This window comes from Sceloporus occidentalis, unplaced genomic scaffold (assembly GCF_023333645.1).
Source record: "Sceloporus occidentalis isolate IW3139 unplaced genomic scaffold, rSceOcc1.0.p SCAF_23, whole genome shotgun sequence".
Taxonomy (NCBI): Eukaryota; Metazoa; Chordata; class Lepidosauria; order Squamata; family Phrynosomatidae; genus Sceloporus; species Sceloporus occidentalis.
Window position 1 is genome coordinate 5,564,201 of NW_028317003.1, and position 27,730 is coordinate 5,591,930.

The following is a 27,730-nucleotide window of genomic DNA, read 5'->3' on the forward strand; positions in this document are numbered from 1 at the left end:
TCGGATCTCAACATCTAGCCAAATGCTCTTCAGATAACTAACTTCCCATTATTTATCTATTATTTAACAGGATGTCAACATCAAAAGATAATGGCTTTTTTTCAGGTTATTATATTCCTTCATTTGAGGGTCACAATAAGCGCATGTATCACTTATTTTGTTAACAAAGTAGCATACCTTAAGTTATCCACTAGGACACTTTACCCGTTTTACTTTGCTTTACATTAAGTTGTCGATTTTGTTTTCTTTTACTCATGAAATAGCCGATGTCATACAACATCAATATATGGAAATAAAACACAGGAGCAACCTGTGAAGCTGTCCGGAATATTTCAGATGCACAGGTATCCTTATCTCTGATATGTAACTGCGTAGGTGTGTTCACGTTGCCATGGAGATTCCATGTATTTCTGAGTTCCGTCAATGACCATGACAAAGAAGCACGACTGTTGATGGGATCCAGAATACCAATCTTTCCAGCCAACATCCAGATCTCCCCTCCTTTATGTTGGCTCCAATTAAGTATGAACTTTAGACAATATAATTTTTTTTGTATTCTTTATTTTAGCTGTTTCAGCTTTCTATTGATGTAACAGCAGATACACATCATGTTGAGACATACTGAGAATGTAGTTACATATTTGTTATTTAATTATATATAACATAACATATAGCGTTACATAAATATATAACGATAATTATAATTGTGGGTATCGCTACAGTGTAACAGAAAAGACAACCAAGGAAAACATACTAGGTTTCATGCATGTTAATCTTAAACAAAGATGGAATAAGGTTAAAATAGTGCGTGTGTGTATGATATATATATATATACACATACATACAATGATATGTTGGTAGTTGTGATTATTTATCGGCTGTACTAGAGATCTCTTCCTATCACGCTGCGCACTAAACAGCGAATCCCATCTGCTTTCGGTATACCAGCGCATGTCGATATTATACTATTACCGAAGTTCGAACCTCTGTGCCAGCCCTAAACAATCATGGCGAAACCAGCCGCGTCACCTGACTGACCGGGCGACGCCCCATTCCGTGTCGCGGGGAAAGGTGACGTAGAGAGGGTGATTCCTCTCCTCACAACAAACAGTACCGAGCAGCTGAGGCTAGTCGGCAGTGCAACGTAGGTCAGCTCGGGCCCGGCGTAACCCGCAAAGCGGAGCGAAGATTGCCATATCTGCTAAGCACTCTTTTCTTTTTTAATTTTAAACACCGAGGAATGGCGGAGGAAACAGAGCTGGTTTCTACTTCGGACAGGGGACTGATAGGCTCCCTGAGAGCGGCTGCCTGGTCTCTCCTGTATCTCCCGGCGAGGCAGCTCGACAGAGAGTGAGTGCGCGCCTTTCCTCTCTAGGGGTAGCGGTCACCTGTGGAACCGGCGGGGGGGCCAAATGCCTTCTATTTACAGAGTGGGGAAGGGGGCGGGAACGTGCTGGTCAGGAGCTCGCAGCCCTCCCACCCCGTGACCTCCACGCGGAAGGGTCCTGCTCAGTCCGTGGGTGAGATGAAGGTGTCATTATTGTGGCTGGGGCCACGAAACGTTGTGCGCGGCCCCGGCAGTGACACCTCATCCATACAGCAATGGGTTCGCAGTGCGGTTATAGGGGACTATTAACCGTTGCGTGAAATCTTTGGCTGTTACTTCTATGGCATATTCTTGTAGTTTACTGTTAAATGATTTACTGAAGTCATGGTGTGGCTTTTATATGACTTTGTGTTTTTGATGGAAGTGATGGCATTAATAATGTGCTGTATGTATTATACAGTTATTTTACAGGGATGTGTAGGCAGAATGTGTTGAATGTACCCGCTTTGTGAATAAAAGATACTGTTCCACTTAGCCATAGCATAACCCTCTCTAGTATGTTAATAATAATAAGCTGCAAACTTTTAAGAAGCTTTTTCAGTTTCTATGGCAACAGCCACCAGTGTCTGCTTGTGTGTCACATGACAAGTGTCCCCAGCAAAGATTATTATAAGAAAACGATGTGATGGATTGGCAAGAAAATGGAACCTTAGTTGAAGTTGATAACTTTTTATTGTTGGGCAAACTTAGACAAGGACGTAAACTGGCAGAAGCTTTCGGGAGGTCACAGGTCTTCTATCTGAGAAAGAGACCTCTAAGGTCACGAAAAGTTCATGTAACATAGTATTTTAGGTCTGGAAAAGTTCACCAAGTTCAACTGTTCTGCCTACCCTTCCAGCTGTTGATCTTAAAGAAGGCCAAAACATTTTTGGAATTTAACCGTTTAGGGGGGAAAATCCTCCTTGACTTCAAAAGGCAATCAGATTTCTTCTTGCATCAAGAAGCTTTAAATATGAATTATTTATTTATTCTCTAGTACATATTTTTCTAAATTGACTCAATAAAAGGTTACAACCAAAGAAGGCAAAAATTATAAATGAGGCAAAATATAATGTGATTACAGATTGTTTTTTTTTTTTTTTTCTTTTTCTGGGAAAGGTATTAGCAATTCTGTTTCTAATTCTGGATCAGTGTTTAACAACGTTATCCATTCTTTACAAGCTTTTGGCCTCTAATGGTTTATGTTGCTACGCTGTGTCATTGTGTTATTACAAAGTCTTCAGAAGTTCCTAATAGCCTTATGTGGGTAAAAACACATTCATAGAGTCAAATAACCTTCTGACGTAAATGAGATGTATAAAGGACCACTGAGGACTTAATTTCTCCACCTAATGTATCGATTTGTCTTAGTCTGTCAATTCCAGTCTCGTCATTCCCCTTGAATATATGGATTGTAAGAAGCGCTGTGTAAATTGTTGGTGCTATATAAATAAAAATAATATAATATAATAATAATAATAATATTGGTCCACTGAAAGGTGTCACTAGCTTTGGTAACTGCGTTCCACAGCAATACCCACTTTTGTGGTGTGTGCGTGAAATTAAGTTTCGGGATGCCGTTGTGTCGACTAGAGAGACATTTAATTTGTGTCTCTTGTGGATGCTGACTTCTTCTTTCTCCTGTAAACCGGGTGTCTTTAACCCCTTCAGGACCGGGATTTTGATACTAACGTGTCGCTAAAGGACCGGAGCCTTTTTTGTGTTTTTGCCATGTCTTTCTTCAACTGTAATTTATCTCTTATCAATTGGTGCACCCACACAAATCATATATTGTTTTTTTCAGCACAAGTAGGGCTTTCATTTGAAACCATAGTAAGCTGGGTAGTACATTGTTTTGTTTGAAAAAAACTGGAAAAAGTGGGGAAAAAATGAAAAAAAACGCATTTTTTTACAGTTTTGTATACATACAAATTGTACACACATTAAACCAATGGGAAAAAATTATCCCAGATATATTCATTAACTTGTCCTGATTTGGAAACCACCCAACATGGCCAGGATTTTTATCTATTTTGACCAGTATAGGGCAAATATTGCAAGGCATGCATCACGTTTTTGAAATGTAATTTTTTTCAAATTTGGCATGGTAGTCTAATAACTGCAATAGTTGTCACAGATACTGATTACCCCCCCAAAATTATATGTTTATGAACAGTAGATAAGTCAAGGTGTACAACTAGGGTCATTTTGACACTTTTCAAACAGGGATTTTATCGCCAATTGCTGCCAAATTTTGAGGTATTTTTATATTTATTTTGGTTTTTTTGCATATGTTGCAATGTTGCTTTAGATTTTATATTATATTTTGTATAGAATATGTGCAACTGCAGAACAAAACACCAAATTGTGTTCACCAACATCCCCCGGTTCCAACAAGGCCTCACATGCATGGTTCATGCATTTTTTGAGGAAGCTATGAGGGCAAAACTGGTACATGCACATTTTCGTTTTCACATTTGGAATTTTCAGAAATTGGTTTCCTGGGCCCATATCCCATTTGGGACATTTTGGAAGCCCCCTGCTGTAAATTACCCCATAAAAGTACATATTTATGAACAGTAGACAAGTCAAGGTGTTCAACTAGGGTAGTTTTGACAGTTTTCAGCTAGCCTTTTCTTCACTGATGTCTGCCAAAGTTCACGGAAAATTTATTTTATTGCGTTTTTAACAAATACATTTCAATGTTAAAATTTATTTCTTGCACAGCATATGTGCAACAGTGGAAGAAAGCACCACATTTTGTTCACCAACACCCCCCGGTTCCAACAAGGCCTCACATGCATGGTTCATGCATTTTTTGAGGAAGCCATGAGGCCATAACTGGAACATGCGCAAGTTTTCAGAAATTGGTTTCCTGGGCCCATATCCCATTTGGGACATTTTGGAAGCCCCCCCACTGTAAATTACCCCATAAAAGTATATATTTATGAACAGTAGACGAGTCAAGGTGTTCAACTAGGGTAGTTTTGACAGTTTTCAGCCAGCCATTTCTTCACTGATGTCTGCCAAACTTCACAGGGAAATTATTTTATTGCGTTTTTAACGCATACATTTCAATGTTGCAATTTATTTCTTGCACAGCATATGTGTAACACTGGAAAAAAAACACCACATTTTGTTCACCAACACCCCCCGGTTCCAACAAGGCCTCACATGCATGGTTCATGTATTTTTTGAGAAAGCTATGAGGGCAAAACTGGAACATGTGCATTTACATTTTTTAAAATATTTTTTTTCATCAGATTACTTGTAAGTGACAGGTTTAGGCCGCTGACATCAATCAGGGAGACCGATCAATAATCAGCGACTTAAAATGTCACCGACAAGTGATCAGGTAATAATTATGATTTTTTTCATTTATTAATAATTTGTGTTTTTTCATAATTACCCTAGATGACCCCTCTCTCTTTGTAGAGCAGGGTCATCCGTGGGCTGCCATAATGATCCGATCACTCCTATTGGCCAGGAGCGATCTGATCAGCCCAGCATTTGACCTGGAAGCACCCTGGACTTTCAGGTCAGTGCTGTTATTTTTTTTTTATTATTATTATTATTTTATTAATTTTTTTTAATTTATTTATTTTTTTATTATTATTATTTTTTACATTATTTTTTTTAACTCTTTCAATGCTGATGCTCCATTGAAGCACAGCATTGATTGATATTTAGTCCCCACAAGCTTGTGGGGACTAATATTAACCCCTGCAATGCTGCGATGGGGGTCATACACAATCGCAGCATTGAAGGGGTTAATTGAGGAAGAGGGGGGTAGGGGTTAACTGAGGAAGGGTGGGGGTGGGGGGGTCTGGTCTCCACACTCCTGTGGAGACCAAAGAACCCTGTCTCCCTGTCCCTGAAGCTGCCTCTGGCAGCTGGGACACAATCTCCAATAGACTGGAGATTGTAGGGGAGGAGTCTCTCTGATCAGTCCTACAGGACTGATCAGAGGACTTCTGGGGGCTCGTTTTTGCTGTTGCTGGTCTGCCTGGGCTTCCAGGCAGACCACCAGCAGCAGAATCCCCTAAAAAACGGGAATTAACCCCTTCAGGACTCCTGGGCAGACAGCAGCAGCAGCAGCGCCCCCACGATCACCGCGATTGTGGTGATGTGGGGGCATTTTTTGGAGGAGACGTACCTGGTACGTCCCGGTCTACCGGTGACTGTTAACCAGGAAGTACCAGGTACGTCCCGGTACTGAAGGGGTTAAAACAGTTAAACTAATGGATTTAGTTCCGCTAATAGCTATGGCAAGACCTCTTTAAGGTTGTACGTCCTTTCTTTCGATGGACACAAACGAGACCAGCAGTGTAGTGAAATAACTTGTGTGTACAAAAAAAAAAAATCCTCAACTTGTCCTATTATACATGGAAAATAGATACCTTTAGACAGATTGACATTAAACCGCCTCCTCTGAAATGTCCATGTGCTTTGGGGGTATTTTGTTTGGTTTTCATCTTCCCGTGATGATAAATTAGATATAACATTGCAAATGCATGCGCTTTCCTATTAAAAAGAAAAGAATACAACTACATTGGGGTTAAAGAAAGATCTGACCTCATTTATCTTTTGCTACAGGAGGAGCTGGACTGACCCTGGATCATTAAGTTTTTTTGAGTGCCAAACTCAACTAGGGCTGCAACTAACGATTATTTTCATAATCGATTAGTTGGCCGATTATTTTTTTGATTAATCGGATAAAAAAATTTAAATTTTTAATTTATTTAAAATTTAATAAAGTAACGTAGGATGTAAGAAACGAACAGCAGAATAAAAAAACTGATAAAAATGCATTTCTTGTTTTTATTTCCCAACCTGCCCCCCCCAGTTATGCACATTTGAGCCCAGAAATGCCACACTGCCCTCCGAAATGCCACACTGCCCTCCCCACATATGCCTTATATACCCTATATGCCTTATACCCCCAGATATGTCACTCCGTCCTCCCAAGGTATGCCGTATACCCCCCTATGCCATAGTGCACTCATAGATTTGCAGACTGGTTCACAGACAATACTTTTATAAATAAGTACTGGGTTAATCTTCACTGCCCCCAGGATTTAGATTCCCCTCAGTTTGCCCCCCTTTAGCTCTAACTGCACCTTAAGTTAACTTTATTTAATAACAACTGCCCCTAAATTAACCCTAAACACCCCATCAACCCCAACTGCCCCTTAATTAACCCTAAACACCCCATCAACCACAATTAACCCTAAACACCCCACTAACTATAACTGCCCCTAAATTAGCCCTAAACCCCCTCACTAACTATAACTGCCCCCCATTTGCTCTGAAAAATCCTCATTTTATAATCGATAAAAATCGATTCAACTATTTGATAATGAAATTCGTTGGCAACGATTTTCATTATCGATTTTATCGATTAGTTGTTGCAGCCCTAAACTCAACTAAATCAACAGCCCAGTGATTACACACCAAAGAGCCCTTGTATTCCAATAATGCTGCAATCTGGTGACAAAACAGGCCAAGAGTTTAGTAAATGACTCAATATGCAACACCAAACGAGTCTGTCACATCATTAGAGCCTATAAAAAAACATTCAGAACACGCTTGATGTGTCATTCACAAAAGGGCGGTTATCTCTTGGTAGAATGAGTACTGAATACTGTTTCCATCGCTGACTGATCAAATGATTTGCTGTACTTGTGCACATCCTTTTTGAAGACCAAGTCCACCACCATGAACAGTCAGGTCACAGCACAGGTCTGTGTTTTACCAACTAGGCACCGATGATGCACATCACAATTATAGCTGCATTTGTCCTTTTGAGGGACTTGAGACAATTGTGACACGATGATAAAATTGAACAATGGTGGTTATTCAATATATCAACAGCGAAGTTGCCTGGGGAGTTGTGGTTTGTAACTCCCACTTTACTATTAAAGGCCCTACACAAGAAAATGTGTCCGGGCCGAGTTGGAACCATATAATACATAATTCAATGTGTAAGGAGGCTGAAGAGATCTCACCAATGTAATTATAAATTCTAATTTATTGTCAATAAAATATGAATAACAGTGTAACAAACTACAGGCACAGAGCTCCACATACAGTTATTGAAAGACATGTAGTTTGCATAAGGTCCTGTATAATTCTTGGCATTTGTTTATTACATGTATTTACTTTTTACACCAATCTTCATTTTTCCATTATTTTCATTACCATTATGTAGAAATTAGTCCTTTATCCTCTATGGATGTATCTCCCCATCTTTGAAGGAATGGAAAGGTTTTGTTTTACTTGACATTGTATATTCAACAATACTAGAAGTGACAGAATAAGACAATCTGGCACACTGGGTAGAGAGGGCCCTGCTCAGAAGTTTATAATCTACATATTAAAATAATCTAATAAAAATCCATATTTTAACAGTTAGACCAATGCCTTAGACTGAGGTTATTGTATGTGCCGAAAGCTCTCGTTGGCACACGGGAGGCAGGGGGTACCAATCATTGGAGGCAAATAGCTGGAAGATGATAGGAGTTAATGCAAGTATATATTTTTTGTCTTAAATGTCTCTATTCAAGAACAAAAAGTCATCATGCTTCCCACACTCCACAGTTTTTCCGTGTACAGCATTCTGTACCTTGAGATGGGGGGAGGGGCAAACTACTCTGTATGGTGGGTTAGTGTGCCAAAAGCACTATTGGCTGCTGCCGGGTTAATATCTGAACCTAGCTGCTAGGAGTGAAGGAATTTGGAGTGTGTGAAGGACAATTACATTTCTTTATACAGCCTATCTGTCTCAACCGTAAGGTGTAACTAGAATAACCGTTTGTGTAATGACTGTTTGGACCATCATTGAATGTCTTATTGCTAGAAAATGAACTCCTGACTTTGCTATTATTTGGAAGGTCCCGATGTAATTGCTTATCCTACCGCGAGTACTGCTCTGCTTGGGAATTACCGTATTTGCTCGATTATAAGACGACCCCCCAAATCTGAATATTAATTTAGGAAAAAAAGCCTGAATATAAGATGACCCTATAGGAAAAAAGTTTTACCAGTAAATGTTAATTCATCTAAACTATTTTTTTTTTAAAAAGCTATGATTGAGAAAAATATTTTGGTTTTATTTCCTTCTATTTTCCAACTTGCCCCCCAGTTATGCACATCTGCCCCAGAAATGCCTTATACCCCTATATGCCACTGTGCCCCATGATATGCCTTTTAACCCTCTAAATGCCACTGTGCCCCATGATATGCCTTTTAACCTTCTAAATGCCACTGTGCCCCATGATATGCCTTTTAACCCTATATGCCACTGTGCCCCATGATATGCCTTTTGACCCCCTGTGTGCCACTCTGCCTCCAGAAATGCCTTATACCCCTATATGTCACTATGGCATTTAGAGGATTAAAAGGCATATTATGGGGAAGAGTGGCATATAGGGAGGTTTAAGGCATTCAGGAGTCAGAGTGGCGTATAGAGGGTTAGAAAGACATTTCTGGAGGCAGAGTGGCATTAAGGGGGTTAAAAGGCATTTCACAGAGCACTCTGCCTCCAGAAATGCCTTATGCCCCCCATTTAACACTCCCCCGCCCCCCCCAAACTTACCGGTGCTTCTGACTTCCCTATCATGTAGCCGGGGCAGCGTGTAGATCCCAAGCACTTACGCTGCAGCCGGAAGGAGGCGTGGTTAGCAGCGGGGGTTGTCTGCGTCCATCGCGCAGACCTTCCCCGGCTGTCAGAGATCAGAGTTCCCGGCACCGGCACCGGTGCGGGGAACTCTGATCTCTGACAGCTGGGGAAGGTCTGCGCGATGGACGCAGACAACCCCCGCTGCTAGCCACATCTCCTTCCTGCTGCAGTGGAAGTTGTCTACGCGAATCGCGTAGACATCTACACGCTTCCCCAGCTACACACCGGGGACTCAGAAGTTTGAGTTGATTTGAGGTCTGATTATAAGACGACCCCGATTATAAGACGGGGGGTATTTTTCAGAGCATTTGCTCTGGAAAAAACCTTGTCTTATAATCGAGCAAATACGGTATTAAACAGCTGAATTCTGTATTGCGAGTTCAGTTCTCTCAAAGCATAACATTCCACAGCACATCTGTAGTCCTTAGTGGATTAATCACGCTATATGCCTTTTGACCTAGTTTCTTTCTATTGTTCTGTCTATTGCCAGAGATTATCCTCCTTTTTGCTATGGGCATATCAAGTCAAAGCAGGGTCCCAACTTCTAAAAAAAAAAAAAAAAAAAAAAAAAAAAAAAGCTTTATATGAGTCGGTGGTGCATGAAATGTGCAAAAAGATTTTACTGAGCTAATCATATTTTAAAAAAAGAAGTTGTCCGTGGTCTGCTATCACACATACAACCGTCTGATTCTAATGAAAAAGTATATTTTTCTGAACCTGTTACTTTATAATGTTAATATTATGGCCCGATTTAACCTCTGATGCTATTTCTGGGCCTGTGAAATCTTTCACTGTTCTAAAACTTTGAATGCTGTAAACCTGGACACTAACTAAAATCCCAGTATCTCCGAGCACCCCTTCAATGTGTTCTTAGGAGTTCTCCACATGCTATACATCTATCATGTTCAAGTATCTGTCGTAGATTCTAGGGCCACTTATATGCTAATAGAAACCTAACATTTACGCTCGGCTTCCTGCCCCCTTGTATCTCGTATCCCCCCTGTGTCTGCTGTGTCTTATTGTAGCTCCCACCAATATTGAAGACATAACAAATCATCACCAGAGCTTAATATTAAGCTTTGCTACGTACTCCATTCAATAGCACCTCAAGCACCATTTACACAAGATGTTTGTGTTCGAGTTATATTTTGATATATCGCTTTCCAAGCTTCACCTTAAGTCCTTCACCTTAAAGCAGATCTGACACTTTACGTATTGGTTTTTACATATTATTTTTATTAGCTTTTATTTATATAGCGCCAACCGTTTACACAGTGCTACTTAGAATACTTATATTCAACAATACTAGAACTGACAGAATAAGACAAACCGGTACATTGGGCAGAGAGGGGGCCCTGCTCAGAAGTTTATAATCTAAATATTAAAATAATCTAATAAAAATCCACATAACGGTATATGTGCACGATGAACACAGGAATTGATCGGATAATACTGGTTCTACCACGAGCCTCTGCCCATCCCCCATTCCATCCCCCACTTTAAGTACATTTCAGTATTACATACGTGCTCTGGGGCCCCATTGTGTACTTAATGCGGAGGATGCCTGTAGTGTGTTGTAAGTACAATAAAGACAGACAGATCAGGCAGAAACTCCTTTATTCCATGCTCTCTCTTCCTCTCTCTCTGCTGCCCCCTCCTAGTTGCATAACAGGACTTAAGGTAGACCATATATTAGTATTTAAGGTAGAACTTTAGAGTTTGGAAATTAACAACATTAACAGTGTCACAAATCAACATAACATTACATCACATCTTCCCCCTCAAACATTTACTCATTTAATGTGTAACAAAGTCCTCCCATATTTTAGGTTTCAATCTGCGACCGTAACTAGAGTAGGTGTCCCTTGATTCCATAGGAGTGTTCAGAGCATTCTCTCTTTCTGGAGCCGTAGAACATGCTAAACCCAGGGAGTCGGTAGTTTTATATGGTTCAGTGTTGTCCTCAGAATACGAGTCAAGCTTGTCTGTTAAGGCGGGTGTGCTGGAAGCTGCAGCATCATTTGAGGTACATGTAGTAGAACTTGAAAAGTCACGACGTAGATGACATCTGTTTCGTCTGAGTTCCTGACCCAGCCGATTCTCGATTACATATGACCTTGGGGTTTCCAATACTCGTACTATACGTGCAGGTTCCCAAGTTTTTCCATCTACTCTGTGTCTTACAGCTTGTCCTGTGGCAAGTGGTGTCAGAGATTTGGCTGATTGGTTATAATATTGCTTTTGTTTGGAAATTATTTTGTTTCGTTGCGCAGCTACATGCTCGTGTGCAAGGTTCTGTGGCTGAAGTTTCTTTGGAGAAATTGGCACTGTAGTTCTCAGTGCTCTGCCCATAAGTAACTGTGCAGGAGAACATAAGCCCTCCAGAGGTGTTGCACGATAGTTCAGAAGACCCAAATGAACATCCTGCCCGGACGATTGTGCTTTCCTTAGAATGGATTTGGCAATGCCTACATATTTTTCAGCTAGTCCGTTAGCCTGTGGTAGATGTGGACTAACGGGACTGTGCTTGATGCCCCATTCGTGGAGAAAAGATTGAAATTCAGCGCTGGAGAATTGTGGACCATTGTCAGAGACAAGTTCTTCACATACACCATGCCTGGCTAGTATTGATTTGAAAGCCGAAATTACAGATGAGGACTTCAGATCCTTCAGTTGTACTATTTCAAAGTATTTACTGTAATAGTCAACAATAATCAGGTAGTCATTTCCTTCAGTATGAAAAATATCAGTAGCCAGTCGTTGCCAAGCACGAGAAGGGCTACTCCAGGGGATGAGGGGTTCTTTTGTGTTTCGTCGTTGAAATTCGTTGCAGGTTTCACAAATCTTCACAAACCTCTCAATGTCAGAGTCTATGTTAGGCCAATAAACCAATTCCCGTGCCCGTCGTTTGCACAGAGCCATGCCTAAGTGTCCTTGGTGAATTTGTTCCAAAACCACTTTCCGTTGACTTCTAGGAATGAGTATACGTTCACGCATGAAGATAATGCCCTCGTTATTTGACAATTCATGTCTCACAGGCCAGAATTCCTGTAATTCTGGTGATAGTTTTTTGCGCTTCTCCGGCCAACCATTGCACATGACCCGGCAAAGTTTTTCTAGTTGCTTGTCCAGTAACGTTTCCTTTTGAATACTTTCCAATCTGACATCTGAGACGGGTACATTGACTAAGACTGTGTGCACTTGTTCCTCCAGATCAGGTTCATCCCGTGCGTCATGTCCTGCTGGAAACACTCTGGATAGCGTGTCTGCCATTGGGATTTCTTTCCCTGGTCTGTATTTGACAGTAAGGTCATATGGTTGCAGCTTCATTACCATTCTCTGTAGGCGTGGAGGGACTAAGTTTAGTGGTTTCAGCATTATGTGTTCTAAAGGCTTGTGGTCCGTTTCCACTAATACTGGACGCCCATAGATATATTGATGAAATTTTTCACATCCGTTGACAATGGCTAGCATTTCCTTTTCAATTTGGGCATAGTTTGATTGAGCTGCCGTAAGTGCCCTCGAGGCATAGGCCACTGGGTGACCTCTTTGTGTCAGTACTGCACCCAACCCAAATTGTGATGCGTCTACTTGAAGAACAGTATCACAGTTTACATCAAAATATTTCAAGATGGGTCCGGGCTGTTTGCTTATGGTGGCCTTTATTTTCTCAAACGTTGTTTGCATATTAGCATCCCAAGACCAGCATGCATTTTTCTTCAGTAGAGTTCGTAGAGGTGCTGTTTGTTGGGCTAAACCCTGCGAAAACTTTGACAGATAATTGAAAATGCCCAGTGCTGTTTCTAGTTCTTTTCTGGAAGTTGGTGCTTGCATTTTAATGATTGCTTGTATCTTGTTGGGATCAGGTTTTAAACCATCTTTACTGATGATATGCCCAAAGTAGCTTACCTCCTCAACACCAATCTGCAGTTTGTTCGGGTTGAGCTTCATATTCTTCTCACGACATCTCTTAAGCAAAGCAATCAGGTTCTTGTCATGTTCCGCACGGTCTTTGCCATAGACCAATAAATCATCAATTATGACTTCCACACCCTGCAGGCCTGAAATTAGCTTGTGTGATTTTTTCTGGAACATTTCTTGAGCAGATGCTACACCAAAAGGTACTCTTGTAAATCTCCATCGTCCAACCGGGGAGTTAAACGTGGTGAGGCGACTGCTGTTCTCATCTAAACGTAGTTGCCAGTACCCAGACTGTGCATCTAGTACACTGAACACTGATGCCCCAACAAGTTTGTGTGCTATGTCCTCTAGAGTGGGTAGTCTGTAATGTTCTCTCATTATTACCTTGTTCAAATCACGTGGGTCAATGCATATACGGATTGCTCCTGTGTTTTTCTTTTCCACCACCACCATAGAGCTGACCCATTCAGAAGGTTCTGTGACCTTTTTGATCACTCCCAATTTTTCCATCCTTGAGAGTTCTTGTTCTACTTGGCTTTGAAGCGTTAAAGGTATTTTCCTTGGTGCATGTATAACAGGGTGTGCCCCTTCTTTGATCCGGATTTTGCATATCCCTGGAAGACATCCGAGTCCTCTGAATACATCACTGAAATCATGTTTAATGCCGTGAGCTGTAAGTATGTTTTCACCGTTGTTAACAGTCATTATAATTTTGATAAATCCAATCTCTTGGCTCGTCCGCAGACCCAGCACAGCAGGAGCCTGTGTTTCTATTACAAACACCTGTAAGTTAGTTTCAGATCCTTTATAGGCACATTTTGTATGACAATGTCCAATAACATCCAGGACCTCTCCTCCATAACCTCTTAGCTTTGGTAGCCTTTGCGTTTCGAGTTGTAATTCCTTACTGAGGAATTTGCGATATATGTGTCCTGGCACGCAATTTACCTGAGCTTCTGTGTCAATCTTAAACTTGACAGGGATCTTAGCATCCCCTAGATGTAAGGTGACCACTGCTTCATCTGCAGAGTGTTGTGTGTTCTGCACCGATGCAAGGTATATCTGTGAGCCGTCTGTGTCATCATCTGAATGGTTGTCCAAATCATCTATATTATACACTGGTCGTGTCTGTGGCTTCCTATAGCTCATTCCATTATGACACATTTTGGCAAAGTGCCCCTTTTTTCTGCATTTATTACATATTTGGCCTCTTGCAGGGCATAACATATCTTTGTAGTGTGTGTTTCCACAATATCCACAGGTTGTTTCTGTGTTCCTAGCTCTGTTTTCTCTTTTATTCCCTCTCCAGTCAGCTTTTTCTCTTATGTGACTTCTAGATTGCTTTTCAATTGCACTGACTTGTGGTTGTGGACCTCCCAGTACCTGCAAGTCTTTTCTTGACATCTCATATGCTCTCGCAATTCTGATAGCTTTTTCAAAGGTTAATTCTTCCTCTTGCAGTAACTTTTCCTGCACTTCTTTGAACTGACTGCCCATTAATAACCTGTCTTTTATCATATCACTGCTATCATGAAATGCACAGTCTTTTGCAAGCAATTGTAACTGTGTGACCCACTCATCAACTGATTCACTGCCCCCTTGGTTCCTCTCATAGAACAGCTTTCTTTGCACTGTGGTGTTTTTTCGTGGATTACAATATTCATCAAACTTTGCAAAGAGTACCTCTGTCTTTTTCTTGTCCTCTGGAGCTATGTTTCCACTTGCACACCATGCTCTGCATACATCCCGGCCTGTTTGGCCAACACTGATGAGAAAGTATGCAGCCTTTTGTTGATCAGTCCATTGTGCTGCATCAGGGCCTGCATAAACCAGCTCTATCAGCTCCTTCCACTTTGCCCAGTTCTCTGATACATTTCCAGATTCTAAATCCAGGGGAGGAATGTTTCTTGTGCTGCTTGCCATTATTCTTTAGATACACTCCTGGTACCATGTGTTGTAAGTACAATAAAGACAGACAGATCAGGCAGAAACTTCTTTATTCCATGCTCTCTCTTCCTCTCTCTCTGCTAGTGATGTCCGGATCATGAACGAATCGTTCATTTGATCCGGTTCTTTTTAGTGATCCGGATGAGTCGGTTCACTAGACTGAACGATTCGTTTGTAGCGGTTCAATCTGTGAATCATCATGCAGCTGTAACCTGATCCTAGAGCTGTGAGTCATCTGCAGAGCACTCTGGGGTCAGGTTACAGCTCATTAATTCTCACAGGAACGATGACTCATAGAGTCAGAGATTCGTTCAAAGAGTCGAATGAACCGAAGAGTCGAATGAACCGAAGAGTCGAATGAACCGAAGAGTCGAATGAACCGAAGAGTCGAATGAACCGAAGAGTCGAATGAACCGAAGAGTCGAATGAACCGAAGAGTCGAATGAACCGAAGAGTCGAATGAACCGAAGAGTCGAATGAACCGAAGAGTCGAATGAACCGAAGAGTCGAATGATTCGAATCTTACAGGGATCCGGATCTTACAAGGATCCGAATCTTACAGAGATTCGAATCATTCAGAGAAAATCACTGATACCATACTTTTATAAATAAATACATTAATAATGTTCACACTGCCCCCAGGATTTAGATTCCCCTGAGTTTGCCCCCCTTTACCTATAACTGCACCTACAGTTAACTTTATTAAATTAATTAAATTAACCCTCAATCATCAGCATAAAATTAACCCTTATACCCCATCAACCATAACTGCCCCTGAAATTAACCGTAAAGATCCCATTAACCATAACGGCCCCTGAAATTAACCCTAAATACTCTATTAACCATACCTGCCCCTAAATTAATTGCATGTACTCCAGATAAATTACCTAATAAATTGGTATGGTTGATGGGGTCTTTAGTGTTAATTTGGGGGCAGTTATGCTTAATGGGGTGTTTAAGGATAATTTAAGGGCAGTTATGCTTAATGGGGTCTTTAGTGTTAATTTAGGGGCAGTTATGCTTAATGGGGTGTTTAAGGATAATTTAGGGGCAGTTATGCTTAATGGGGTCTTTAGTGTTAATTTAGGGGCAGTTATGCTTAATGAGGTGTTTAGGGTTAATTTGGGGGCAGTTATGCTTAATGGGTCTTTAGTGTTAATTTAGGGGCATTTATGCTTAATGAGGTGTTTAGGGTTAATTTGGGGGCAGTTATGCTTAATGGGTCTTTAGTGTTAATTTAGGGGCAGTTATGCTTAATGGGGTGTTTAGGGTTAATTTGGGGGCAGTTATGCTTAACGGGGTGTTTAGGGTTAATTTAGGGGCAGTTATGCTTAATGGGGTGTTTAGGGTTAATTTGGGGGCAGTTATGGTTAATAGGGTGTTAAGGGTTAATTTTAGGGGCAGTCATGGTTGATGGGGTGTTAAGGGTTAATTTTAGGGCAGTCATGGTTGATGGGGTGTTTAGGGTTAATTTAATGGTGAGGGTTAATTTAATTAATTTAATAAAGTTAGCTTAAGGTGCAGTTGCAGGTAAAGGGGAATGTAAATCCTGGGGGCAGTGATTATGAATGTATTATTTATAACAGTATGGTGACATTCTCTGAATGATTACAATGCCAATGAAGGCAGAGAGTCGTTCAAAGATCCGGATCTTACAATGATCCGGATCTTACAATGATCCGGATCTTACAATGATCCGGATCTTACAGTGATCCGGATCTTACAGTGATCCGGATCTTACAGTGATCCGGATCACTGTAAGATTCGGATCCCTGTAAGATCCGAATCTTTGAACGACTCTCTGCCTTCATTGACATCACTGGAGGCAGGGGGGAGGATTCATAATGAAAGGGGCGGGGCCAATCGTTAGTGTGCCTGCACGGAGTTACTGGAAAACAGTAACTCCGTGCAGACACACTGAGTGATCCGAAGATCCGGATCATGAATCGGATCATTTCAGTGAACGAATCGAAATGATCCGATTCACTTTAATGATCCGAACTTCCCATCACTACTCTCTGCTGCCCCCTCCTAGTTGCATAACAGGACTTAAGGTAGACCATATATTAGTATTTAAGGTAGAACTTTAGAGTTTGGAAATTAACAACATTAACAGTGTCACAAATCAACATAACATTACATCACATGTAGTGTCTAATTTAACCCCTTAATGACAATTGCCGGTCCTGGCACGGCACGGAAAAGCATGTGCTTTACGACAATTGACGTGCCAGGACCGGCACGTCTTTAAACGGGTGCAGAAAGCGATCTACTATCGCTTTCTGCACCCAAAAAGCGTTGCTGAATGCCTCGACCTCGAGGCATTCAGCAACGCCGCGATCGGCACGAAGGGGCCATCTCTGGCCCCTCCACGGGGCGTCAACATCCGCCATACTTTGTATGGCGGCGGACGCCCGTTTTAAAAGCGTTTAGGAGGCGATCGACGATCGCCTCCTAAACTTAAATGGTGTCGCTGGAATGCCTCGATCAGGAGGCATCCAGCGACACCAAACACTAACCTTTTGATGGGCTGTGACCGCTCCGGAGAGCGGTCACAGCCGCAGCTGCCGGCAATCTTCGCCATCAAGGAAGATGGCCGCCGTCCTGTAACAGGAACCACAAATTTTAAAAGTTCGCTAGATAGTCCAGACCATCTAGAGAACTTTGGCTCCACTTGCAGGTTGAATACAGGTACTGCATTCACCATGCAAGTCAATGGAGCCCAGCTTTCTAATCACAGTGTGATTAGTAAAAATAAATTAAAAAATAAAATAAAATTAATAATAATTAGAAAAAAATAGTAAAAAAACAGTAAAATGTAAAAATCATTTCCCACTGATGTCACTATCAGGGGAACCTCCAAGTTGAAAAAAAATGTTAAATTTAAAAAAAAAAAAAAAAAAAAATATATATATATATATATAAAAAATATATTTTTGTGAGCAAGTCCTAAAATTAGCATATTAGCTTAAAACAATTCTCGCATGGAAAGAGTTAAAATACTGGCATATTAAATGCCCGTGGGGTGTCTACTTTTAAAAAATGTATGATTTGATGGGGTAAATTGAATGGGCCAGGTTCAACAACGTCCCAATTAACACGGGGGGAAGGATGGCCACACATCTAATTTCCAATTAGAAAAATGCACACGTACCAAATGTGGCCTTTTAGTTCCCCAAAAAAATGACACACCCATGCATGTGGGGTATCACTGCACTCAGGAGATGTTGCTGAACACATTATGGGGTGTCGTGTGACAGCGGCATATACCAGGAGCTGTAAATTCATACATAAAGTAGGTGTGTGTGGGAAAAATATACACACAAAAATATTACTGCAAACTTTGAAAAAATGCTGGTGGTAAAATATGTGCATGCAAAGAGTTAAAATACCAGCATTTAAAATACCCTGTGGTGTCTAGTTTTGAAAAATATATGGTTTTGTTGGGCACACTGAAATGGCCTGGCTCAAAGATGTACCAAATAGGGCATGGGCAGTGGATCCCCAAATGCCAAAGTTCAACATTGAAAAATGCGCATGCCCCAAATGTGGCCCTTTTGCCCCCAAACAGCCAGGCAAAATCATTCATGTGGGGTATCGCTGCGCTCAGGAGATGTTGCTGAACACATATTGGGGTGTTTTGTGATAGTGACATAAACTAGAACATTTTAATTCATACCTGAAGTAAAATGTGTATGACAAAACAAATGCAAAAAAATGACTACCATAAAGTTTGACAAAGACTGGTGGTAGATATGGTGCATGGAAAGAGTTAAAATACTAGCATTTGGAATACCCTGGGCTGTCTAGTTTTCAAAAATATATGACTTGATGGGGTAAATTGCATTGGCCGGGTTCAAAGATACCCGAAATGGCACATGGGGGGAAGAATTACCAGATTTGGAAAAAATGGCTTTGAAATAGCAAAACGCTACCTGTACTTATTGCCCCATAATGGGTAGAAAAAAGCAAAAAAACATAAAAACATTGGGTATTTCTAAACTCAGGACAAATAGTAGAATCTATTTAGCAGGTTTTTTCATTACCTTTTATAGATGAGTAAAAGATTTTTCAACTAAAAGTTAGAAACAGTCATTTTTTTCTAAATTTTTCACCATATTTTATAATTTTTTTAATAGTAAATAATATGATACAATCAAAACAATGTCATCTAAAGAAAGCCCTTCTTGTCCTGAAAAAAACAATATCTAATGTGTGTGGGTTCAGTAAACGGGAAAGAAGAAAATTACAGCTAAACACAAGCAGCGCAGAAATGTTAAAAAGGCCATTGTCACAAAGGGTACAAAAAGTAAAATCAGCCTTTGTCTCGAAGGGGTTAAAGAACACTTTAATAACAATTCAGCATCTTTCACTTTTATTTCATGATTTTTTTTTTTTTTACTCGGTTGTCTGAAGACACAAGCTTTTATTCAGTGGGGGCCTACCTTGGCACCCTGAAACTATTTAAAGGAAATGCCCTTACTGCCATCATGCCGCCGCTCCAAAGGCATGGCATATGACATCATCCAGGTTTGCGTGAAATGAGAATACTATGTGAAAGCTGACCACTCTACCTCTCATAGACCCGGCCAAGTGTGCTAACAAAGCTTGAATAAAATTTTAGGTTCAATTGTGATTTTTAGGGCTCAATGTTGGCCCAGATGGTTAGGTCTTGTGTAGAGGAGAAATTATTGTAAGTGTTTGAATTTTTGAGGTTTGTAAATCAAAGAAGTTTAGAAGTGTGGCAAATACACTTTAATCAGCGCAATTAAGAAGGAACCACATAGGATAGGAACAAGTACAGGAAATATAATACCACAAAATGAGACCTCAAGTTCCAAACGTCTCCTATGTCATCCTCTTTAGGGGGTTTGCAAGGCTCTGAATACACATTCACACAATGCAGAGCTATTTAATAGTCCCTATAAAATTGGAGACTGTAGTGAAAAAGCGTCTTTCTGGGGACTGCCGGAACTATATGTAGTCGTAAACATATAGTACAAGGCTCTCGTAACAGAACCGTTTACCGCACTTTTGCTGGGTGAGGAGAAGGCTCTGACGTGTTTTTGTTCTGGGACATACGCGCTGTGCCAGCATTGCGCAATAAACCTCACAAACAATGTAGTAGAGGCCTGCAGTTGGAATCATAGGTGGCCATGTGCCAGTGGCTTGTGTATGAGAGTGTAAATAATAGCCTCTCTGCTATTGTCCTTTTGGGTTTTTTTGCAAAGTTTCCTTATAATTACAACAGTTTTACTACTACTTCGCAGCCCACTGTGATCATTTGTTGATCTCTGTAATTGTGGTCCTTCCCAGTGCTTCTAAATTCATGGATAAGAACACATGGGAGCTAATTTCAGTGCTTTTGCGTTGCCTTTTGGCCTACGCTTGGAAAGGTTTGCCTACTGAATTTTGTCCGCGAGGACTCCGTGTACCGGTTTAGAAATAGCCGATGTATTATCTGTTGGTTTGTTTATCGCGAGCAAACAATTCAGAGTTGTTAATGCGTGCGTGGAATTCATGGTAAATTCAGTCTGCCAAAAGTTCTTCGAAAGAAGCTCTGGGAATATAACTTTGTACACACAGTCCCCCCCAGCTGCTGATATCGCTCTCCGTATGTTGAAATCTGCTGATCTGGTATAGTAGGTATGTGTAGAGCCGGGAATAACCCAGGCATTTGTTCTACTAGTGTAGAGCCCGTCAACAAAACAAGGAGCTTTCCTACATCTTAAACTCATATTCTTACATTAGCTGTAAGTCTACTGTGTGCCACAGGCGAGGGCTATAGGATTAATAACACCAGATCCCTGCTTACCTCTTACTATTCCCAGCAACCACCAGATTAACCCCTGAAATCCCTCCTCCCCAGTACTACAACTAGCTGCCACCACCAAGACTTTATATCTGGGTGTCTTAGGTTTCCCCAAACACAACAGAATTACAGTATAAAAATAATCGGACATGATTAACCCTGTTGTAGCTGAGCTTTCTTCAGAGTAGAGAGTTCATATTAGAGAACAAAACCAGATAATCTAAAAGGTTTCAAACAGGAATATATGATGGAAATAATAGTTACAAATTGTGTGTGTATATACCGGTGCCAACCCCCCCCCCCCCTGGGTCTTACCTGGGAGAATCAGAGGTTTGACCTGACAGTTTATGGCCCATCAGACATGTCAAGGACACTAGTGAAGATTTTATATGAAAATACATAAGGCTTCCCCGGACACACAATTTACAGCACCCCCCCCCCCATAATTTTATTATAACACTCCCATTTCTGTGAATATCTGGACATCAAATATGCTGGTTCAACGTCTTGCAAAGTAGCCATTCTCGTAACTCGAGACAGGAACAGATGTTTGGTATCCACCAAAAGGATAAAACCCGGATATTCTAAATGTGTATTTACATTGAGCCTTTTAACAACATACAGTATAAACTCCATATTGTCCGTATTATATTGCTAGACCCTGGATAAACCCACCTTGGACCACCTTGGATTTCATGAGAAAATTGTCAGGTGGTTGTGAGCAAAATAAAGAACGTTGCATTTTAAGGTCTTTAAGCCTCAGGGATTGCAGGTTTAACATTTAAATCCCTTTGTTTGAATCGTGTATGGCTGTAAAATGCTTTGCAACATTAAATCCTTGGTCTGACATCCAGTTCTTAGTATACGCTGGCTATAGTTTGCCATTATGGCTAGAAAGCCCTTCTTATGCATGCCATTGTTATCACAGTTACATCACTGAGCTCACTATATTGTGTTTTTTATTTATATTAAAATGTTGTTTCATACTCTCTTCCCTCCAATCTCCCCTGCACTCATCATATTGTTATTAACAAGCAGGGCTCCATAGACTTGCATTGCTGATCTCTATGCCTGCGATCAGCCAGCAGGGGGAGCAATCGCAGATCCCATGAGGGTCTAGACATACAGTGCTAAGTCTCTCCTGTCCTCAGTGGGTGTCAGCAGTGACGCCTACGAGAAGGGAATGTGCGATCGTGCAAATGTGCATTCGTTATGTAACCGTGTACAGGAGCGTCTGCTGACGGGGGAGGGGGGGTTCCAGGCTGTCAATAGATGTTGCTGTGAAAAACACATGATGTACAGGTACGTCCCAAAGGTAATCTTGTCACACCTTTTGTGGATGTACATCTATAGGGTAGTAAAATGGTTAACGGAAAAAAATAAAAGAAATTTATTTCAAATATAGCATTAAAAGTGAGTTTTCCAAAATATTGTTATCATTTTGCGATATTTGTAATTATTGGATAATACACGTTTCAAACAGCCGCTCATTTGCCATTTGCAACTCTGTTATCATAGCCCAGTCTGCTCGACAAACACCCTGACTACTGATATCAGTATAATGGCTCAGTCACCCAAACAGACACGTTTACTAATAAATGTCTATAGATGAAAGCATTAAGCAGAACTTCATTCAGCTCGATGTGGTGGTCGCGCATGGAGCAATGACAATCTACGTCTGTAACTAAAGGACGTTTACTGAAACCACATTTTCTTCAATGCTAGGCTGCATTACTCTATTTAAGGGTCAAAGAAAAATATTTATTTAATGACCATCACGATAAATTGTAAAAATCACACAATTATGGCACACGTCATGCCTACAGGATAACTGTATGGTCTTTGATCATTCGCACATCAATATCTGGGGCGGCACTTGGCATGCTCGCATGGGTCACATCTCTCCCCACTTGGGCGAGATAAGCCGATGACGAAGGGACAGCGGAAAACTTTGTGTGTGTTTATATGTCATGGCTGAAAATCCTACTTGGATTAATTTGGCTGAGTGTGTTGTGTGTCTGTGTTGTACGTTGGCGTGTCTAACAATGGTCTGTGTACTTGTATCACTGTGTCTGAGGTTGGTCAGTGGGGCTGACTGCAGACATTATGACTAATAGATATTAGGCCCTCCGTTTATGAAATGCTACCATATTTTTTCTTTCTTTATTACAGGTCGGGATGGTTTTCTAGCTGGCTCCCGGCTTGGTGTCCTACATCTGTGCAACAGCTCAAAGAGGCCGAGGAGAAAATGCTGAACAGTAAGCCGCTTTTGTGCACAAGGGATGGGGTAAAAGGGTTAAACACTTTGAGTCTGTGAAATAGAATACAACTTTCAATATAGTGTATTCCTAAGAAAACGAGAATGTGAACTAAAACCTCAATACAAATGTTTGTTCCGTAGCAGACAGCAGCTAAAACTGTCCATGTAAACTAGCTTTTCATTTATATAGTCAGAGTACGGGGGACGGGTTTGCCCCTATCGTTTTGTATGATTTATGGGGATCTTTATGGTGTAACAGTTAATAATGCAGTGGCGTTAGTTCTTTGTGTTTTAATAGGGTCAGCTTCCAGCACAGTTCAATTAAAACAAAAATCTAGGGGTATATTCACTAAGTGCTGGGTTGGCCTGAGAATAGCGTTTAGTTGGTTACTTTTTGTCTCTGGGTATTTGCCAATGGCCAACTCACACCTTGTTTCAAAGAAGACGTGGATCAGGGTGACCTAGAACTCTGAGGTCCAAAGAAACAAGCATTTGCAAGAGTTACTAAAGTCCCAGCGGCTTTCGGCATGTAGCGAGCGGCCCCAGCATCGCATTCAGACACCTGCAAGATTGTCGTGTGCAAGACTCCAGGCTTAGCAAATGATTTCTTTAAATGACTTTTACTCGGGATATATTTTAGTACATTGTACAAACTTTTAGAAAGTTAAATACTGCAAATAAATCGATGGCTAAAAGATAAGACGTGTTTACTCCTTTTTTTATTATAAATCATTATATCACTGCAGACAATTATGAATGTAATGCATTTTTACTGTTTAATGACGCGTTTCTATACTTTTTATGTTCTAATTGTAACCTCACACGCGCCTTACCCTGTCTGGTGACAGTATGCTTTCTGTATGAGTTTATAAGTACATAATATCTCTGTTCTGAAGGCCTTCATAATCTGTGCAAAAAAAAAAAGTTATACAACTCCTACTGTTGGGATTAATGTTCAATCTGTTGGAGTTGTCTATATTTCCCAGCAAACCCTACTTTCTTCTCATAAACGGCTGATTTGACTCTGGTATTTATTTTTTCTTCTTCAATTATTGTGTGAATTGTATTTTTCTCATATAAATATATATATATGCACTTGCAGGTATTGAAAGCTCCTACAGTAAAGAGCATGTTTCAATATCCGGTGGAAATACTATATGGACCCTGTCATTTATCCGCTCATCGAATAAAACCCCCGTTGTCTTGCTGCATGGGTTTGGAGGAGGGGTTGGACTATGGGTACTCAACTTAGATGACCTTTGCAAGAACAGAACTGTGTACGCGTTGGACATCTTGGGATTTGGACGCAGTAGTAGACCACACTTTGATGGCGGGGCAGAAAAGGCAGAGGAGCAGTTTGTCCAGTCTTTAGAGGAATGGAGGAACGCCTTAGGTCTGGAACAAATTATTTTCCTTGGACATAATCTTGGTGCATATTTGGCTGCAGCCTACGCCTTAAAATATCCTTCTCGGTAAGTAGTCATTGTAATGATCCTTGGGTTTTATTTACCCATTTTTTGTATTTATTTTTATAGCACACAGTAATTTTAATTTTTTCTTTAAAGGATCACTCCAGGAGAATGCATATTGTCATATGATAGGTCTTAAATGTTCATTCTTTGCCTGATAGAAAAAAACAAAACACACACCTTTAGGAAAAGTTACATCTCCAGATAACTGCATGGCTCAAGTGTTCCTCTAAGAAAGAAAAATACAGAAACCCAAAAATCAGTACAAAAACAAACTTATGCATTGCTCATCTTATTATATTGATTTGTGTGGACATATTTTGTGATAAAAAAAAATATGATTTTTAGTGGTAATCTGTGGTATTTTAATCCAATTTACTTTAAAGTTAAACTACCAATGGAACTATTTTAGTTGTAGTTGACACCTACAAGAATTCTTTTATCAAGGTCCATTAAGCCATGTGACAGGACTTAATTGTTTAGTTTAGAAGCAACCTGATAATTCATTATCTATAAATGCCATGTTTTATTAATATGATCTAAATTATAGTATAGTATTATCATGCTTAGAGTAGCAAGGAAAATAGAATGCACGTATGCCAGTGCTGCTTGGAATTCACTAAGGTGCAAAGTTTCCAACACGCTCTAGGAATTCTAGGCAGAGGCGTACAGATAAGGACGCAAGGTATGCCACTTATGAGTCCTAATCCGGTGCTACATCAGCTCCTTCATAGAATTGAATTTCATTAGCATCTCATTAGTTAGGCCTCATTAGCAAAGCATAAGATCAGCTCTGTCTGACCCATGCAAGTAAATCACAGGCTCAGTATGCTTATGGTAGGCTAAAAAAAACCCCGAAAACTGCAAAAGAGGTGTGAAGGGTCATAAAGTTAGCAGCAACGTAGAAATTTTTGTTATGCACGTTGGCATATGTTTGTTGATTTCAATTCACACTAAATACAGCAGAAATGTGTTTGGTTAATGGTGGTTATTTCCATTCATAAGCTGGTCAGGGAAAGAAAGCCAACATTTTGTGTATTTTTATTATAGGGTAAAATGTCTCATTTTAGTGGAGCCCTGGGGATTTGCAGACCGACCCGACAATGCAGATGAGGATAGACCAATTCCCATTTGGATTAAAGCAGTCGGAGCTATGTTAAGTCCATTTAACCCTTTAGCAGGACTTCGCTTAGCAGGACCTTTAGGTGAGTAACTAAATGTTTGGATATTGTACTTAAAGTACAAATGCTGTGGGCTGTAACTGTTTCATGCACAGTGGCATGAGACTTCCACATTTACATGTATTGTTACCTAGGAATGAAACTCCAGGTCATGTACATTAGTCATCACTTCCAACAAAATCGCTCAGTCTCTTGCGAATACAAGGTTCACGTATGACACTAACGTAACCTGATTTCTGAGTAAATGACATATTGGCCATAATAGCGATCAGTGCTAAGTTTTATGAAAAGACTTTGTCCTAATGAAAGTTTCACAATATTCTCTGTGCCTAAAGTATTCATTATTTCAGTCCAGTTACTTGTTCAGGGTGACAAATACAGATTGTACAATCTGCCCTACATTCTTTACGATTAACAAAGATGCAACTAGGTCTCAACCAGAGCAGCACCCCCAGCCCTACCATATGCACAGAGCTATAACATCTTCACCCAGCACTTATCCCGCAAGGGAGATCTCTGATACGGAATGCTTGCGAATAGACATGCTTATGCCTTCTCAGTGCTTTTTCCCTTGGCAGATGCGTCCAGCACAGAGCCCAGCACAGCCTCCATGTGCACGAGAAGCGCCGAGGGGCTTAGAAACAATCTGCTGGACTCGTCTGGACGAGGCTTTGATTAGACCTAAATGTCAATAGATGCCAATATTGAACTGTTACATTGTCAGTTTTCATTGTATTTCCTAATAGGATTAAGCCTAGTTCAGCGACTCAGGCCTGATTTCAAGAAAAAGTATTCCTCATTGTTTGATGATGATACAGTAGCAGAATATATCTACCACTGCAATGCACAGCCACCAAGGTAAAAGAAAAAGTAAATGAAAAAATTGTCTTGATTTTTATCACAAAACTGAATCAGCTACAAGTTTTTGCAAAACATTTTTACTATTGCAGCGGTGAATCGGCTTTTAGAAGTATGACGGTTCCGTATGGCTGGGCACAAAGACCCATGCTGAGGCGTATCGACGGCCTTCACCCAGATATTCCGATCACGGTGATCTATGGCGCACGGTCTTGCATAGATGGTAACTCTGGAAACAACATTCAGTCGTTGAGGCCAGACTCCTACGTGAAGACCATTGTAAGTCTCGTTTGATACTTTGCTGTGGGGAAGACTAATAATTCAAGCTGTTGTTCCACCTACTGTTGTCCATACAGGACAGGGCTTTCTAAGCAATGCTGGTAAATTTACCCTTTAATTTTGTTTTATGGGACAGGGAGAAAAATAAAAGTATTTTTCTGCATATTTTCTTTCTCTCTACATGAATCAGCACTAAGCTAGTGGTATTTCACGAGGCACCGTAGGTGGAGCAGTACTTTCAAGTTCATAATGGTTTGAAAATGACATTATGTAAATACTAATAAAAGACTAGTGTTTTACTCTGTGTTCACCATTATCAAATGCTTTTACTTTTATATTATCAGAACTATTATCTGTGGTTCACTCATTTGGTGATTTTCTGAATGCTAAAAATGGCACAGTTTATTATTTTATTGCCTTGCCGATAATAGTAGAATATTATTATTTTGCAACTGTTATTTATGTTGGTGTAGTTCAAAGTTCTAGCATGTGGCATACTGGGTGTTGAAACTTAATAGCTCTATATATTTGTATGTTTTAATTAGGCTTATCGACCTGCAAACTATGCATTTTTCTTTGACTGCTGTTTTCACATAAAAAAGTCCCTAACCACTCTGCTCTGGCCAGTGTTTCTGATGCTCAGCAAATGAAATATTGCTGTTATATCTTAAGGTGCCAGTGAAGTTACAAATTATTTTGTATTTTGGTCAAGCTATATTTCCCAAAACACCTTAACCGTTTTGAGAAGGCAGATTTTACGTTTGACCACAGCCAGACCATTACCCAGTTGGGTTGTTGCAAAGTGCGTTTTTATTTGTAGTTCTCTTTGTAGAGTTTGGTGAACAATATAATCTCCTCTGTTGCAGGCCATCCGTGGTGCTGGCCACTATGTCTATGCTGATCAGCCCGAAGACTTCAATCAAAAAGTTTCAGAGATCTGTGATTCTGTAGACTGA

At 40.5% G+C, this 27,730-nt stretch overlaps 1 protein-coding gene across 1 annotated transcript; it reads left to right on the forward strand.

The window, feature by feature from the left end:
• The first annotated feature begins 1,240 nt into the window (after nt 1-1,240).
• LOC149300736 (1-acylglycerol-3-phosphate O-acyltransferase ABHD5-like) lies at nt 1,241-27,730 on the forward strand. The gene is made up of 7 exons (XM_089484880.1): nt 1,241-1,350; nt 22,900-22,985; nt 24,090-24,459; nt 25,507-25,661; nt 26,384-26,495; nt 26,588-26,774; nt 27,641-27,730. Exons 1-7 carry the CDS (start codon nt 1,241-1,243, stop codon nt 27,728-27,730), a joined length of 1,110 nt encoding a protein of 369 aa, XP_089341006.1.

Bases quoted from the DNA above. Each gene is read 5' to 3' on its own strand.
- LOC149300736 (XM_089484880.1), top strand. From the start codon at position 1,241: ATGGCGGAGGAAACAGAGCTGGTTTCTACTTCGGACAGGGGACTGATA. The intron at 24,460-25,506 runs GTAAGTAGTCAT...TTTTTATTATAG, and splicing joins GCCTTAAAATATCCTTCTCG to GGTAAAATGTCTCATTTTAG. The intron at 26,775-27,640 runs GTAAGTCTCGTT...CCTCTGTTGCAG, and splicing joins ACTCCTACGTGAAGACCATT to GCCATCCGTGGTGCTGGCCA.